This window comes from Caretta caretta, chromosome 3 (genome assembly GCF_965140235.1).
Source record: "Caretta caretta isolate rCarCar2 chromosome 3, rCarCar1.hap1, whole genome shotgun sequence".
Taxonomy (NCBI): domain Eukaryota; kingdom Metazoa; phylum Chordata; order Testudines; family Cheloniidae; genus Caretta; species Caretta caretta.
The window spans coordinates 160,714,123-160,730,188 of record NC_134208.1 but is presented as its reverse complement, the minus strand read 5'-3'; the positions used below and the strand labels follow the sequence as shown (position 1 = coordinate 160,730,188).

Genomic DNA, 16,066 nt, shown 5'->3' with positions numbered 1-16,066 from the left:
CTTCAATTCTATTACTAAAGTGAATATCAACTCATAAATGTTAACTGGTTTCTCACCAGTGTATAGATTAGCAAATATGAATAAAACGTAAATTTTGTACAAGACAAATAAGAACTTACCTTGCCCTTCATTAGTCACATTTCCTTTTGCTGAAGAAGAGACTGGTCCTTGGCTAATGAAATTGTCTGCATTTGAATTACACCATTCAGGGACAGATGGTGGAGGTTTTAAACCTGGGATTGTAGGGCCTAGTGTATAAACGGAGGAAAGAAAAACAGTTTTAACTAAAACCATTTTCATTTATTGACCATTGTTCATTAGCCTCTTCATTAAATGAGATTCCTCCAGCATATAATTTAAGATAAATATCACTCTAGATTTCTCAGGCTTTTTAAGAATCCATTGCAAGGCTTGGACACATTTTGCCTTTAATTACAACATAAAAAAATTAACCCAACTTTTATATTTCCCACAGCAGTGAAGCTCACTAATGTCGGTATTTGTCTGCATTTTGGGATTGTAACTTTTTTAGGCAAAATCCCCTAGACTGGTGTTTTCACTGGCATGCTCCTGGTTGGTATGCAACTTTCCTTAGCTAATAAAATATAGTCTGTAAAACAAGAAACTGGGGTTGCGGGGGAGGGGGGAAGGAAGAGGGATTTAATGCAAACTACAGAAAAATATGATGCATTAAAGTAGTAGTAAATCCAGCTAGTGACATCCAAAACAGCAGAAAAATAATCTGTATATTCAGTGTGCACACAGACACTGAATTAGAGAGGGATGCTCTTTAAATTCACTAGAGCAGATATAAAGTCTACTTCAAAAACAATTAAGCTGATGCACAGATCTTGTTCTTAGTTTCAATATTGTAGAAGTAAACAGTTTCACTATGTATTTGCAAGATAACACCCTTCTAATAATATTTGAACTGGATTTCTACTTTAACAACAGAGGACAAACTTTTAAGACAATTTCTGTTCTGAACTAAAAGATCAGAAATAGTACCTCTTGGTAACCAGTGACTATGACCATGCTAGAGATAAGATATAACTAGAGTGAGTCAATCTCATGCAGAAGCAGCACAGCACTACACATAGCAAGGTTTCACTATAGGCTGCTAACCTTGCTTTCTATTTGCTGTCTAAAATTAAAAGCCCACTCCCCTTCAATCAAAAAGCCATGGAACCAGGGATCAGCTGATTCCCGGGGTCAACAAATGAGAAAACAGGGGCAGGAGCGAGGTCATAGGTTCAAGAGAAGGGAATCAAAGGTGGATATAGGACAGAGAGCTCTGGTGATTAAAATTTAGGTTTCACTATGGCCAAGTGTGATGCTATGTACCAGATCCTTCGTGGCCTCCTACTGGAGGCCCCATGGTCCTACTACACATAACCCCAGGAATGGGGCAACCAAGGTGGGTCCTCCAGGGTTGCCTAGAGAGGCTGTACAGAAGCAGCCAATCCGAGCCCAGCAGGCTCAGATAAATGGGAGTTGCGGGGCCTTGCCTTAGTGAGTCAGTTCCTTGCTGGGACCAGAGAGAAACGGCAGGGTGTTCTTCTCTGGCCACAGGAGCTTGAGGGACTACTAGAATTTGGTAGTGTCTGCATTTGCTGAAGCTGGGAACTAGAGGTCCTGAGAACTTTAACCCCTAAGATGGGGGTGAAGATAAAGGGGCCAGGTGGGAGGAGGCCCAGGGAAGTAGCAGCAACAAATTGAAATGAGCAGTATGTGGCTGTGGTTATAGGGTTCAGGGGTTGGAGCCCAGAGTAGTGGGCAGGCCCAGGTTCCCCCACTGGTGAAGTGGTGTAAACCCTCAGAAAGAGACAAGGGTTGTTTGGAAGTCCAAGTAAAGAGCTGAATTTAAAGGGCCCAGAGCTAGGGCTGAAGACCCTGATGAGGGTAGATAAATAGCATTGTTGGACTTGTTACCCCTGAAAGCAGCAAGAGGCACTCAAGAGGTGAGAGTCCCTATTACACCAAGGCTTGAGTTCCACTCCAGCAATTTTAGTCTTTACTTCCAAAATATTTGCTGAGCAGTGAAGGACATTTGCACCATTTCTGTGCAATGACTACTTCTTAAATATTAGTGATGGGGAAGGAATGAAGAAGAGGAGCAATGAGTACTGCACAATTCAGCCTCTTTCCCCCTTTTGCGATATGTTGGGTTTCTCTTATGCATTTCTCTCTCAGGGGTCTTGTGTCCCTGTGAAAGCACAAAGGATGTTTTTACATCTCTCAATTTTTCCACATTGACTGATTAGAGGTAAAGCAAATGTCATCTCATGGCAAGAATTGCATGGAAAAAACATGCCAAGCCCACAAGCACTCCTTTTACACCAGCAGGAGTAACCAAGACCAGTAACCAAGACCAAACTGTTGCTCCCTACATAGATTCATAGCTATTTAGGTCAGAAGGGACCATTATGATCATCTAGTCTGACCTCCTGCACAACGCAGGCCACAGAATTTCACCCACCCACTCCTGCGAAAAACTTCTCACCTATGTCTGCGCGATTGAAGTCCTCAAATCGTGGTTTAAAGACTTCAAGGAGCAGAGAATCCTCCAGAAAGTGACCCGTGCCCCATGCTACAGAGGAAGGCGAAAAACCTCCAGGGCCTCTTCCAATCCCTTCCTGACCCCAAATATGGCTATCAGCTAAACCCTGAGCATATGGGCAAGATTCATCAGCTAGATACCCAGGAAACAATTCTCTGTAGTAACTCAGATCCCACCCCATCTAACATCCCATCACAGGCCATTGGGCTTATTTACCATGAATATTTAAAGATCAATTAATTGCCAAAATCATGTTATCCCATCATACCATCTCCTCCATAAACTTATCGAGTTTAATCTTAAAGCCAGATAGATCTTTTGCCCTCACTGCTTCCCTGGGAAGGCTATTCCAAAACTTCACTCCTCTGATGGTTAGAAAGCTTCGTCTAATTTCAAGTCTAAACTTCCCAATGACCAGTTTATATCCATTTGTTCTTGTGTCCACATTGGTACTGAGCTTAAATAATTCCTCTCCCTCTCCGGTATTTATCCCTCTGATATATTTAGAGAGAGCAATCATATCTCTCCTCAACCTTCTTTTAGTTAGGCTAAACAAGCCAAGCTCCTTGAGTCTCCTTTCAAAAGACAAGTTTTCCATTCCTTGGATCATCCTAGTAGCCCTTCTCTGTACCTGTTCCAATTTGAATTCATTCTTAAACATGGGAGACCAGAACTGCATACAGTATTCCAGGTGAGGTCTCACCAGTGCCTTGTATAACGGTACTAAAACCTCCTTATCTCTATTGGAAATACCTCGCCTGATGCATCCCAAGACCGCATTAGCTTTTTTCTCACAGCCATATCACATTGGTGGCTCATAGTCATCCTATGATCAGCAATTTGCCACCAAAGGTCAGCCCGTTTCCCCTCCACCCCACCAATGACTGAACATTTATAGTAAAGCCAGTGTTACAGTTTTTATTCCCCAAATGCGTGATAAAGGATCTTGGATTGCTTCATTACTGAGTATAACATCTTCAGGATTCCCACCAATCTGCTAGGGTACACAGATGCTGAATTGGTCTCCTTCTCTGTAATGGCAGGAAAATCGCTAACCAACACAGTCATTTTAATCTAGTTGTAATACTGTTTGGGGTGCTAATGTAAAGACAGAGAGAGTAGAAGAAGATGAAAGTTTAAAAAAAAAAAAAGCAGCTTTTGTGGAAGGAATTTAATAGAAACTGAGAATTAGATAAATTACCAGCAGAAGCTTTAGCTTGAGAAACACCTGCAGCTCTCATATTCGGCAGAGTTTGTGTTTTCAGTGGACCATCAGGTGCCTGCAAAGTTGGGATCCCCTCTGGAAATGCAGGTTTCACTAGAAGTTCAGGCCTGGATGCAACACGTGGCATGGTGGAGGATTGGATATAAGGACCTACCGCTGCCACGCGACTTGGGGCAGATACCACTTGCTGGGGTAGATTCCCATCTGAAGAAATCTAAATAAAGAATGCAAGTAAAAATAATTGAATATGGCAGTACACACCACAGGAGTCAGGAAAGAGGCATAAAAAAGCAGTAGCACTCTCTTATTAAAAGTAAGGTTTCTTTACAGTCCAAGTAAATATACCAGGGCTATCTAACAGCAGCATAAAAAAAGCTCTTGCCTATGAACACTAAGTAGGTTAACACCAACGCAGCATGAAAAGCACTTTAATAACACAAGACTATCACCACCAAGGGTGAGAGAAGAACAGCCTTCCCCACAAGCAGGGTCTTGACTTAATATTGTTTGGGCAGCAAACTAAACAGGATTATCATCAACTATCCAGCCCTTACCGGTACATTCTCCTTCTGTTGCAGTGCTGCCTTCTTCTTCCACAGTCGATCTCTCAGCTCATTAACACGCTTATCCATAACTGCCACCTCTGAGTTGCGCTTATTTAAACACTCCCTCTGTTGCTGCAGCTTGGCATTCTGCTCCTGGTTCAGTTTGTTCCTCAACTAAATATATTCAAAAGGGGGGAACAAACCAAGAACAAAAAACAGATCAGCATTCAGGATGAAGACCAGGAGGCACTTGAGGAAATAAACGGAATTCTAAAAGGTAAAGTCATACACACAAATTGAGGTTACTTTTTTCTTTTTTCCCCCCCCATAACAATCTGTTGATTAGTCAATTTTGCTTTAACAATATATACAACCTGTTCAATACAGTATATTCCACCTGTTATCTTGAATAGGATAGATATGCTGCTCTCACAATACTGAAGACTATGTACATCTCATGCAGCTCTATGGCTTTGGAGGAATAGAAATGTGCTGTATTTTTAAGACAAGTAGCGGACCTACCAACTTTTAGCCATTATTGAAAGTTCTCATTTACAAAGCAGATTTGCCATCACCTGCAGCTCCTTGTACAGTCGGTCAAGCTCAGCTACAGCAGACTGGTTGTCATGGTAACCATCAATCCGGCCATTCTTCAGCATCTCCAGTTGTCTGGTAAGTTCCTCTACCTTTGACACAGCCAGTACCAGCTCTCGCTGCTTTTGCTGGAACAAACTGTTCATCTGTTCAATTTCCTCCACTAGAAAGGAAGAAAGCACAATAGCTGCAGCTGAGAAAGAACCAAATGTGGGTTGCATCCAAGGCAGCAGTTAAGGGAACAGAGAACACCCTGCAGTTCTTCAGCACAGTGCTGGAGCCAGGTCTACAACAGGCAGTTACAAATCAATTGGACACAAATATCCTTTATAGGTGCTTCTTAGACTAAAGTTAATTTGTTTTCTGGGTCTTTGCAAAATATATAGTAAGGAAAGTTAGTTCCAGTAAATCCCAAATTTAACATTAATTCTGTGCATCAAATGCATTGGTGAGAAACAACCAAAATAAATATTGCTTTGATCATTTGAATGCAAACTTATCAGGCTGAGTTACCAGGAGGAAGCTAACTCCAGCATCATGCAAGAACTGCTCAAGGAAATTAACCCCGTAACACTCAGGTAGGTGCTTTTACAATATGCAGAGTCTTATCGTTAGATAGTATGAATGACTGAGTATATACCCAAGTTATTCAATATGTCATCAAATCTCTTGGGATCTCTGAATGGACTTACAAGCTTATCACAAATAGCATCCTATCGAGACACTCCAAATCAGGAATTTCTACTGTCTGAACCCATTATTGTGTTAAACTTTAATTAATATTGTATGTCTTATAAGTAGTTAATGAGACAGGACAACTAAAAGGACTGCCAAGTATCAGAGGGGTAGCAGTGTTAGTCTGTATCCACAAAAACAACGAGTAGTCTGGTGGCATCTGAAAGACTAAGATTTATTTGGGCATAAGCTTTTGTGGGTAAAAAAAAAAAAAAAAACACACCTCAGTTCTTCAGATCCATGGAGTGAAAATTACAGAAGCAGGCATAAACATACTGTCACCTATAACATATTTTCCCAACAGTTTCCCAACTTTGCTTATTTTGTTGACCCATTACTACCTTCCACTCATTATCTGATGTCTGCTCATTGCATTATCTTTGAGTTATACTGTAAGCTGCTCAAGCCTGGGGCCTTGCTTTAATTTATATCTGTAAAGCACCATGTGTGTTTTTGACATGAATAAGACTATTTTTCTTTCAACTTTGCTGTAAAAAAGCCTCTTTGCACAATACTATTATATAGAAGGGGAAAGAAAATATTTGAACTCATGAAATTTGAAGCAAGCATGTGACACTATGATCAACTGGCCAAGATGCGACACCCCAAAAAACTATTTGGTGGCAAGATAATCACAAAAGTAGTATTGCAAAAAAATAAACTAGAGTCTAAGAAGCCAGCTCCTGTTCAAAAGGCAGTAGGGATAGTATGCCATGCAGTGCTTTTGTCAGGGATGATTAAAGGAGGAGGATGTAACAGTCTAAATATTTAAAGGTTGCTAATATCAAGGATGGAAAAAAAAATATTTAAATGTGATTCAAAGGAAGTTTAACTAGGATGAAGTTAAAAACACTATACTAGGCTGAAGAATAGAGTTTCCCTAGGGATGTGGTAGAAACATTGTTTGGACATTTAAAATGAAATTGGACAAAAAGATAGAAAAATGTACTTTAAGCATCAACCCACCATTTGCAGGGAGATCAAAGGGATCACCTAACAGATATTTTAATAATATTTTTCAGATTTTTAAAAACATTCAGTTGATTGACTCTGCACAGGAACATTTTAACTGAAAAGCTTTAAATTTTAAAATGGAAGTTCCACTGTCCAAGAATGTTTTATGAGCTATTTCAGACAACAACTCTCTCCCCCCACCCCCAATATGTCCTCTCTAGAGCGGCTCACCGAGTTTTCCATTGCTGAGTCTTTTCTGCTCCACATGGCCTTTGAGTGCTCTCACTTTCTTCAACTTGGCTTCCTGATTCTCAGCAATTTCCTTTAGTCGCTTAAGTTTTTCCTTTTCAGCAGCTTGCTGTTGCTGTCGCTGATCCTGCTGTTTCAGGAATTTCAAACGCTGCTCCTGCAGGTAGAGACAGGAAGCAATTTAGCAATTAATTTTTGAATAGGTTATATGCTTGATCAAGGTAATGTACTGATGGATATAATCTCAGATGTAGTAGTCTTAAGAGACAAAGTAGCATGTCACGTATTGCATATTAAGGTTCTATCCCATAATCAGATGTCAGACGTCTCAGATCAGGAAAGTAATGATCACAGCTACTACAACAAAGGTGACTGGCTTTGCTTACAGAAGTGGGTTGTGAAGTCTTTCCAAGAGAGAAGCACACAGCATAGAATCCATGTGCTGAACTGGCCACATCAATTCTCCAATGACAGCCTTGGCAGGAAAGGTGCATTTGTCTCTCCAAGAGTTCTAAACCAGAGTACCATTGATGCTGCACTAGAAAAGCATCTCCATATCTTAAAATGTATGACTCTATGAACAATTGGATTAAAGGCAGAGGGACCATTATATCATCTAGTCTGATCTCCTGTATCTGACAGGCTAAGAGATTTTACCCAGTTACCCTATATTGAGCCCAATAGCTTGTGTTTGACTAAGTCCATCCAGAAAGGCACGCAGTCTTGATTTAAAGACTTCAGGACACGGAGATGCCACTGCTTCCCTTGGTAGTTTGTTCCAGCAGTTAATGGAGAATATATAGTTACCAGGGGTTATTCAAGCACCCCATCAAAATATCATGGCCCAGATTTTCAAAGATGACCAGTGTTTTGGGGTGGGTGCTCAGCACTTTTTGGAAACAAACAAACCTCACACACACACACCCAGGCCCCTTTAAGGCATCTCAAATTGGGCAGAATTTGAGGCACCCAAAATCACTAGTCATGTTTGAAAATATTGGTCTTTAATGATCTTGAAGAAAAAAGGGCCACGTGGGTCACTTTCATAGTTAACCCAAGTAGCACCTGCAGTATCCTATGTTGCATCAGTTTGGTGTTTTCCCCCACGTGCTCGGGAATACCAACTAGTAAACATCACAGCCTCACTCTAGAACAGTGGTTTTCAACCTTTTTTCATTTGTGGACCCCTTAAAAAGGGGCAAATGGCAGTATGGACCCCTTTGGAAGTCTCAGGCAGTCTGTGGACCCCATGTTGAAAATCACTGCTCTAGAAAAGCATAAATTGGTTTATTTTCTTCAGAGATGATCTGATAGGATTCAGCTGGAAGGTGGCCTTGAGAACAAATGAAAGGAGTAACTCAGCAGGAATGGTGAAAAGACTGGGTGTGTGAACAACTTGGACTTCCTAATAATCCTCCAGGAAAGAAAGAGGCATCCCAGTTGAAACAAATTCTTCTGTAGGACATCCAATAGACAACTTATTTGCAAGGTGCAGGCCACATAGAAAACCTGCCTGATGGATGGTCATCCAGATTATTTATGCAGATGCTGGAAGACAACCACAGGGCAGATTGAGAAACTGTGTACATCCAGTTTTTCCTGTTTGATTTCCTTTGCAATAAGAATTTACTATTTTTGTTCTTGCAGATGTCATCCTGACTTAGATTTATTGCTATTTCTAACACTATCGGCTATTCCCCTTTATTTTTTGGCTGGTTATTCATAGTTGTTAAGTGTTTATATAACCAGGTGAGTTTAGCCTAACAGCGATTCATTCTTGATAACACATGACATTCTTATCGCTAATCTGGCGGGATTAGGGACACAAAGCTTTGCCCCTGACTAATTTACCCAAGCAAAGTAGGTGTTTGTTGGCAGTGTTAACTTCAAGAGTAAAATCCCAGTCACTTGTTAGAGTTAGATTCAGTTTGGAGCTGACCATGACATATGTTAATATGACAGTGCTTCCAGTCACTATATCCCTGATGTGTGCTTACATGTGATATTCCACACCACCTTGTACTGCCAAATGCAAACAAATTCAGACCAAGTCTCAGTGGATATTTTTTAAATGTGCAAGATTTGGTATCAAAAGCTATTATACCACTTCGGATTTGCTCTAGCTGAGTTATGAAACTGGCTTCCAGCACCCAACTGAGTAAGACTTACTGAAATTCTAGTAACCTTACAAATGGTATGGAGAATCAAGAGTTTCAGTACCCATATTTAAACTTTTCATGCATTAACCTGTAGAATTCTACAGACCAGTCTGCTGATTCAGATAATAAAATGAGGGATGTAAGCCAAGGAAACTCTGCCCTCCCACATTCCCTGCCTATTGTCATAGTCCACTCTTTATTCCCTCTCCCAGAAGCATCCCACTCTCCACCCTCCTAACCTCCCAGTCTAGCCCTATAGGCACAAAGCTGCTCTCTGGTCCATGCTGGTCCTACTCCAATCACAGCTATGGCAGACAAAGACAGGCCAGTGGTGGCGTGACAGCAAAGGGAGGCAGGGTTACTAGCAGAGAAAGAATGTTGGGATGAGACAATCGGCTCAGGAGTGCCAATACAGCCCTTCTTCTCCAGTACAGCACTCTCCAAAGCACAGGAAACTGGAGAAACCTGATAACAGGAAACACGTCAGGATAGGCCAGCATGTGATGGGTTCACAGACAACGGCTCATCAACTGATGGGGACATTCTCAAGAGCAGTATGTCTGAATGATCCCTGAATCAAATACGATGTTTGCACCCTGATTTTGCACACGAGTGTTCAGAATGATTTTTGTTGATTCACTAGTTCCCGTTGTTCCATCACTAGTTTTGTTGAACAGGAACTGAGGACTTAGTCTGTAAAGACGTTTCTAGTTCCTTTTTATCACTACAGCCAGCCCATCTTTTCCAGATGGCTGCCCTAGGAAGCCAGACATGTTGAACTCTATAACGAAAAAGCAAGATAGTTACCGGAGAGTATTACACCAAGAGACAAAAGCATGGTTCACTGATGAAATCCAGTGAATAGCTGGTGACTATACAGAGCAAAATGGGGTTGGCAGAGCCACTACAATGAATTACAACATTGGTGTTATGCTCTATCATCTGAGCAAGCTGGGCGATTGATTTAATCAGCATTTTATTTTAAAACTGTTGGCTATTTACAATGTTGGAGATAAACCCCTGACCAGAAAATACTGGTAGGAACGGAACACTTATTGAGATTATTGTCCAAATGTACAAAAGGGAGCCGGCGTACTGAGAGTACTCAGAAAAAGGGGCGGGGGTGGGTGTGTGGAAGGGGAGGAAAAAGGACTCTGCTGATCTTTTGTTCCTGGACTGTAAACAAACATATTTCAAGTGTACCTTGTTAGCCAACATCTGTTGTTGAGCCTCAATTTGTTGCTGTTGGCGTGATGCCATTTCCTGCAGTTCAGCCAGAGTCATATCCATTCTGGGAACACTGATCTGCAGATGAAAATCCAAAATATGTCAAATCTAATGTTTTCAGACTTTGAAAATGTGTGTTCTGTTCAGTTATTAAAGAATAAAGGCTTTTAAAAAGAATATATTGAGTCAAATTTATCTACCAGTGTCATGCATTTACAATTCATCCCAGAGGATCCCTTTTAAAAAAGTTTTTTTGTTGGTTGGTTTGTTTTTTTTAAATAAAAAGACTGATGCCACTGTGGATCTATTATGAAATACCTGGCCTGTTTGGTCATCTTTCAAGAGAGCATATAAAGCAGCAGTTCTCAACCAGTGGCCCGTGGGCTGCTTGCAGATCAATCAGCACACAGCTGCAGCCCATGTGACATCCTCAAGGTCATACAGGTAGTACGTATATTGTGTTTTTATGTGGGCCTCATCCACACAAAAATACAAAGAGCTGCATATGTGGCCCGTAATGGTAAAGAAGTTGAGAACCACTGGTATAATGGCACTGTACAAGCTTGTAAGGTACTGAGCACTCTAGCCCCAACCCAGCAAAGCACTGGGTGAATAGCCCATTGAAATCAAAATAGCACAATGTATATGTATTCAAAATATTTTATAAGAACCCATCTGGATTAAGATCAGCATGAACTAAGTGCTTTGATGGATTCACAGCACCTTGCAGGATGGATCCCTGAGCACAGAGAAGTCATCCTACAAAGCAGTCTAAGACCAATTTGTTTTCTGGAATCAGAGTTTAAGTCTCAATTTGAAGTTGGCCCAATCACCACATTATGTAACTGGCACACGCTAAACCTGGATTTGGGAACTTGCAGTTAAGATGGCAGTGGTTTCAACTCCTAAGAAACTGATCTAGTTGAGCTCAACTAGAAGCACAGAACCAAGATGAACAACCTTTTGGCAATATTTGGGAAAAATAAGCAATAAACTAACAAAGGATAAAGGAAATTTATCCTTTCCTTCTGCTTATTGGGTGTTTGTTAAGAGAACTATCATTCTGCAGATCTAATGCTGATGCAGGAATCTGATTGACAGTACTGAGACTGAAGTGCTCTGCTTGGCCACAGAACAGGTACACACTAGTGCAAGCTTCCTCAGACTGCCTTTGCCACTGTGTTTTAACCTAGTGGGGATGATATATAGGAACTGGGTAGTTCAGTCTATTCCTTTCTAGTTCTTAACATCTCTACAGAGACTGCCAACAAGGGTGTCAATTGTGATAGTGTTTTTGTGGAGTGGACTGACCGCATATTTTCCAGAGCGGCCACCAAAGATCCAGCAAAATATCTGCCTTTGTCTGCCGGGTTTGGATTTGCACCAGTGACTCAGAATGAAAGGCTCTGCTTAACTGCATTAGAGAGACTTTAACTGAATGCTTACCCCATTCTCTAATCGTCGATCAGCAGCCACTTTTACACCATTTCTCTTTAAGCTCAGATCCTGTGGTCTCTGTCCACTCCCTAGATTAACACACACACCAGTCAAGGAGAATGTAACACTTGAAATATTTGTACTGCTCCCTTTACACACAAACGTTCTTTGCAAAGGAGAGGGAGTGCATTTTCTTTCAGTCTAGATTTTGAGAGCCTTTATCAACACTAAAATAAACTTAACTGCAGACCATGGATGTTTTACTAAATGGGCTGTTACAAGGTTATTCCCACCATTGGTGATATGGAGAGCACTACAACACAGGTCTTACTTCTCTTTTCATGGAAATTAAAAGAGTCAAATCCTAAATGAAAATTAAATCTAGCACTCGGCCAGGAAAATCTACTGCATGAACTCACTCGCCTTATCTCATAAGCAAAGGGGTTGACTGTTTCAACAGTAAAAGAGGACACTTCATTCTCACTACTGGACATCTGTACTTCACATGGGCAGACAGATGAGAATTCAAAAATGCAGCCCAGTCAGCCAAAACAATAACAGAGGGAGTTTATTCTCTACTCTGGTGCAGGGATGATATGTATACCTGGTGGTTTGTCTTGGCAAAAATTGAAAAAAGTCAAAAGGTCACATTATTGTGAATGCCAAATCATCTACATGCTGTTAAAAAATAAAATAAAAAGAAGTTATTTAAGATCATTTGATAACCCAAGTCACTCTTCTGACCAGAGAGGCATTTATTTTTTAAACAAGAATTCAGGTAGAAGTCTCACTTTGTAGCACACTTACCAGGGTGATAAATGTGATGAAATCCTGTCCCCATTTAAGTCTACGGCCAACACCTGCCACCCCGCGCCTGCCCCCCCATCACTTCATTGTGACAAGAATTTCACCCCATGACTTTGGGGGGTGAGGGCGGAGGGATATGATACAGGGGGGTGGTTATTTTCATACAGTGACTAAAACATTTTACTGATATGGGTTATTTTCATCTCTAATCACAAAGATTTTTTTTTTTAATTATGGTGACCTAATGTCAACAATTATTTTTGAAAGGTAAGATGGTTTTAAATGGTTGTATACCACAAAAGCACTCAAACCCTCAGAAGACCCAAATAAGTAGGTTCAATATTTTCTCCCTCAGTCAGCAAACATCTTAGGCAATTGTCCCTATATACTTAAAAGTCAAGGGCTCACATACCATATACTATTCTGCTAACCTGAATGAATATGACAAACTCCAGGAGATGAAACCTGAAGTAGCCTGGCCCATACACAGGTAATGCCTGTATAGGGTATGATCTAGACCAAAACGCAGTGAACCAAAACATTTTGGAATGATATTCGGACGTTGCTTTTAAATTAGTGTCACTGGGAATTGCCTAAAATATTAATATTTACCATTTGAATCTTTGGCTAGATACTTACACTTGTAGGGAAAAAATACTTATTTTACACTGGATCTGTCTCCAGGTTTAGCTCAATCCAACACATTTACTGCCATAAGAATTATCAGGACGCGTCTTTACCTAAAAACTATAAGCTTGTTCAATTCTACGAAAATGTTTACATACTAAAGACACAGAGACCAAGTGCCAATATCATGCCTCACCCTATGCCCCCAGTATGCTGAAGGAAGAAGCCATCTTGATGCAGCATTTTACAAACTAACATTATGTCCACTCTGAGAGCTTGGTACTGGACGACTTATTAAATGTGGCAGCGTTCTTGCCTATGTGCTTGCTTCTATATGGATACAGCATCTGGCCAAGTTAAGGCCAACTTAAGTCAGACAGACACACCACCCTCCTCTGCTCTGAATCCTGATTCGTTTGGATTAACAACTATGCCCAGCCACCTAAATTGTGGAGGAAGGGTCTTACTAGATAAATGTGGTCTAGAATAAGCTTTTCATTCTCCTCATTCTATCATCAATATGAAATTTCTTGAGCTTCAAGATTTGCTTACCTAGTTTAGATCATATGGACTTTAATGTACATAAAACACTTTTAGCAACTGAGAGATGGTACTACAAAAAATCTGAAGACCAAATGGCAAAAAAACCACCCCCAAACCATCACTTCACATTCATTTAAAAGTAAACATCTTAAAGACTCTACAGGAGAGAATTCGGATGATTATGAACATTATTATGTAAACCGAATGATGTGTGTTTTTATATGCTTTATCAATTAGAATCACAAAGCAATATTAATTATCACATTCTAAGAATGTGACAGACAAGTGCATTGCATTTGACCACCAAAACATGTACAGGCTTATAAACAGCTGGAAAGGGTAAAATATTACATCTTTTAAATTTGCCAAATAATGTTTACTAATTCGGCAACACAGCAGTAAAATATTCTCCAGGTAAAACCCATAGAATACAGATCATAAACAAATGGAGGAGGAAATGGAAAACAGTCACAGTAACTATAATATAGGGTTAGGGTGCAGATATTACTTGGGGGAATACTGAAGTCCTGTAGGGACTTAGCTACTGCCAATCTATTTAACACTGAACGCTCTCACATATCATGGTGATGGATAACTGTACAAAATCCACGGAGATAGAAAGTAGTTTGGCAAATATGGGTTTCTCTAGATCATACAAGAATTGGGGGCCTGGGGGCGGGGGCGGGGAAAAGAGGAGGAAACAAATTAAACCAGCCCAGTTCTGCCTGAAACTTAATAGAAGTCATATTTCGTGTACGTAGTGAGTCTAAGTTTTTTGGCAGTAGCATTTTCTTGCAGGCAAAACGAAGGTCAGACCAAACACTGCCCCCGAGGATCCTGGCTCTCTGTTAGAGAGACTGTAGTCAGACATGCAACAGTTAACCTAACCTTAAGAATGCCTGAAATTAATTTTTTCTTTTAAGTCAGATTTGAGCAATTCAGATCACCACATACCTGTTTCCCGACTAGGGGGACGTTCATGGCGAAGGAAGAAACGAACCTCGTTTCTCTGGACATCAAAGTGCTGCAGAATATCCAACATCCGCTCATTATCAGCTACAGGACGCTCTGAAAAAGCAGAACGCCAATACAGTAAGACCTCTTTCATATCCCACCAATGCTTTTCATGCCTCACAAACACTCACCATAAACACTGGAGTGGGTGGGAGAAAAATCCCCAAAACTTTATTAACTGACAATAACATGTAAACATAGGAGTTGTACAGAGTGCGTTCCTGAAAATGCATACACACCTCTAAAAACAAAGGAAGTAACCCACAAAAATCTGGTGCTATGAAAGAGGAGTGTGCAAATTGGCCTCCCAGGCAATGCTGCAACTCAAGTGGTTGCCAACAGATGGTCTATAGCTTTGGTCTATAGCAGGCTAGTGCTATATTTTGAAATCATTTGAGCTTTTTAACATTTCAAGGAACCAATTTTAAGTTGCTTTTCCTCCAATTCCATGGTACCTCAGATGATACTATTTCTCCATTCCTTTAAAATGGCAACCAAAGGACTGGCAGGAGGCCAATCATATGGAGATGCTTTTGCTACCAATACCGCTGTGAATTAGGGTTAGTGGCCAAAAAAAGAAAGGGTGGCCAAAGAAAGGATTCTTCTTCCCTTAATTATACCAATAGATGGTGACTCACTGCTTGACTGCAACTTTAGGCACTCAAGCTCAGGCAAAGACTTTTGGGTTAAATATTCAAGTAGTGTTTTTCAGGATAAAAACAACCCAGGTCAAAATTTGCAAGCTTGTATGCTTTAAACTATCTGCCTAAATCCATAGCTAAAACATCATTCAACCCTTAAGAGCTTATATCAATAAGAGAAAGTTTTTGAAACCCTTTAATATATTACAATCTTCCTAATAACCTTTGAATTTTAAAGGCGCACACAACTCAAAATATATATATATTATTGGACTCTAATGAGGTCTCTTCTATGCCCTGTCTGGGTGGAGAGGATCCTACAACAAAAGCAGTAAAGCGACAAGAGACAAAGGCTTTACTGTGGTGGCCAGTTCATCCATCTTTTCCTGATGTGCCCCAAGCTACTCATGCTCACAGGTAAGAGCTGTTGGGCCTAATCTTCAGACAGCGTACGTTAGCCAAGCTCCATTGACTTCAGTGTAGTTATGCTGATTTACATCAGCCACTGATCTGGCACAATACCTCTGAAAGCAGAATTTGTTGCCAATTTTATTTCCTGTTAGATCATATGCATTTTGAATGACGCCAGGCTTAATTTTTGATGATTCTGAAAAGGCCAAACACTTAACATCTCGGATTCGTGCCTCAGAGAGAAAACAAAGGAGGAGGAGACGGCGGCAATGGGAAGTCAGAGTTCATGGGGCAAGTATCCAAGAGGTTGCTAATTCTTCTACATTTTTAATCTACCT

The 16,066-nt window shown here is 40.6% G+C and overlaps 1 protein-coding gene across 3 annotated transcripts in view; it reads right to left on the bottom strand.

The window, feature by feature from the left end:
- Positions 1-16,066, bottom strand: part of TP53BP2 (tumor protein p53 binding protein 2) — a 68,650-nt gene that overhangs the window by 25,089 nt on the left and 27,495 nt on the right. For all 3 annotated transcript variants that reach the window (XM_048843286.2, XM_048843287.2, XM_075127062.1), the window contains exons 3-10: positions 14,617-14,730; positions 11,695-11,774; positions 10,225-10,326; positions 6,845-7,019; positions 4,906-5,087; positions 4,340-4,504; positions 3,762-3,999; positions 120-248 (exon numbers count right to left, since the gene is read on the bottom strand). In XM_048843286.2, coding sequence (XP_048699243.2) covers positions 120-248; positions 3,762-3,999; positions 4,340-4,504; positions 4,906-5,087; positions 6,845-7,019; positions 10,225-10,326; positions 11,695-11,774; positions 14,617-14,730 — 1,185 coding nt within the window. The remainder of the gene's footprint in view (positions 1-119; positions 249-3,761; positions 4,000-4,339; positions 4,505-4,905; positions 5,088-6,844; positions 7,020-10,224; positions 10,327-11,694; positions 11,775-14,616; positions 14,731-16,066) is intronic.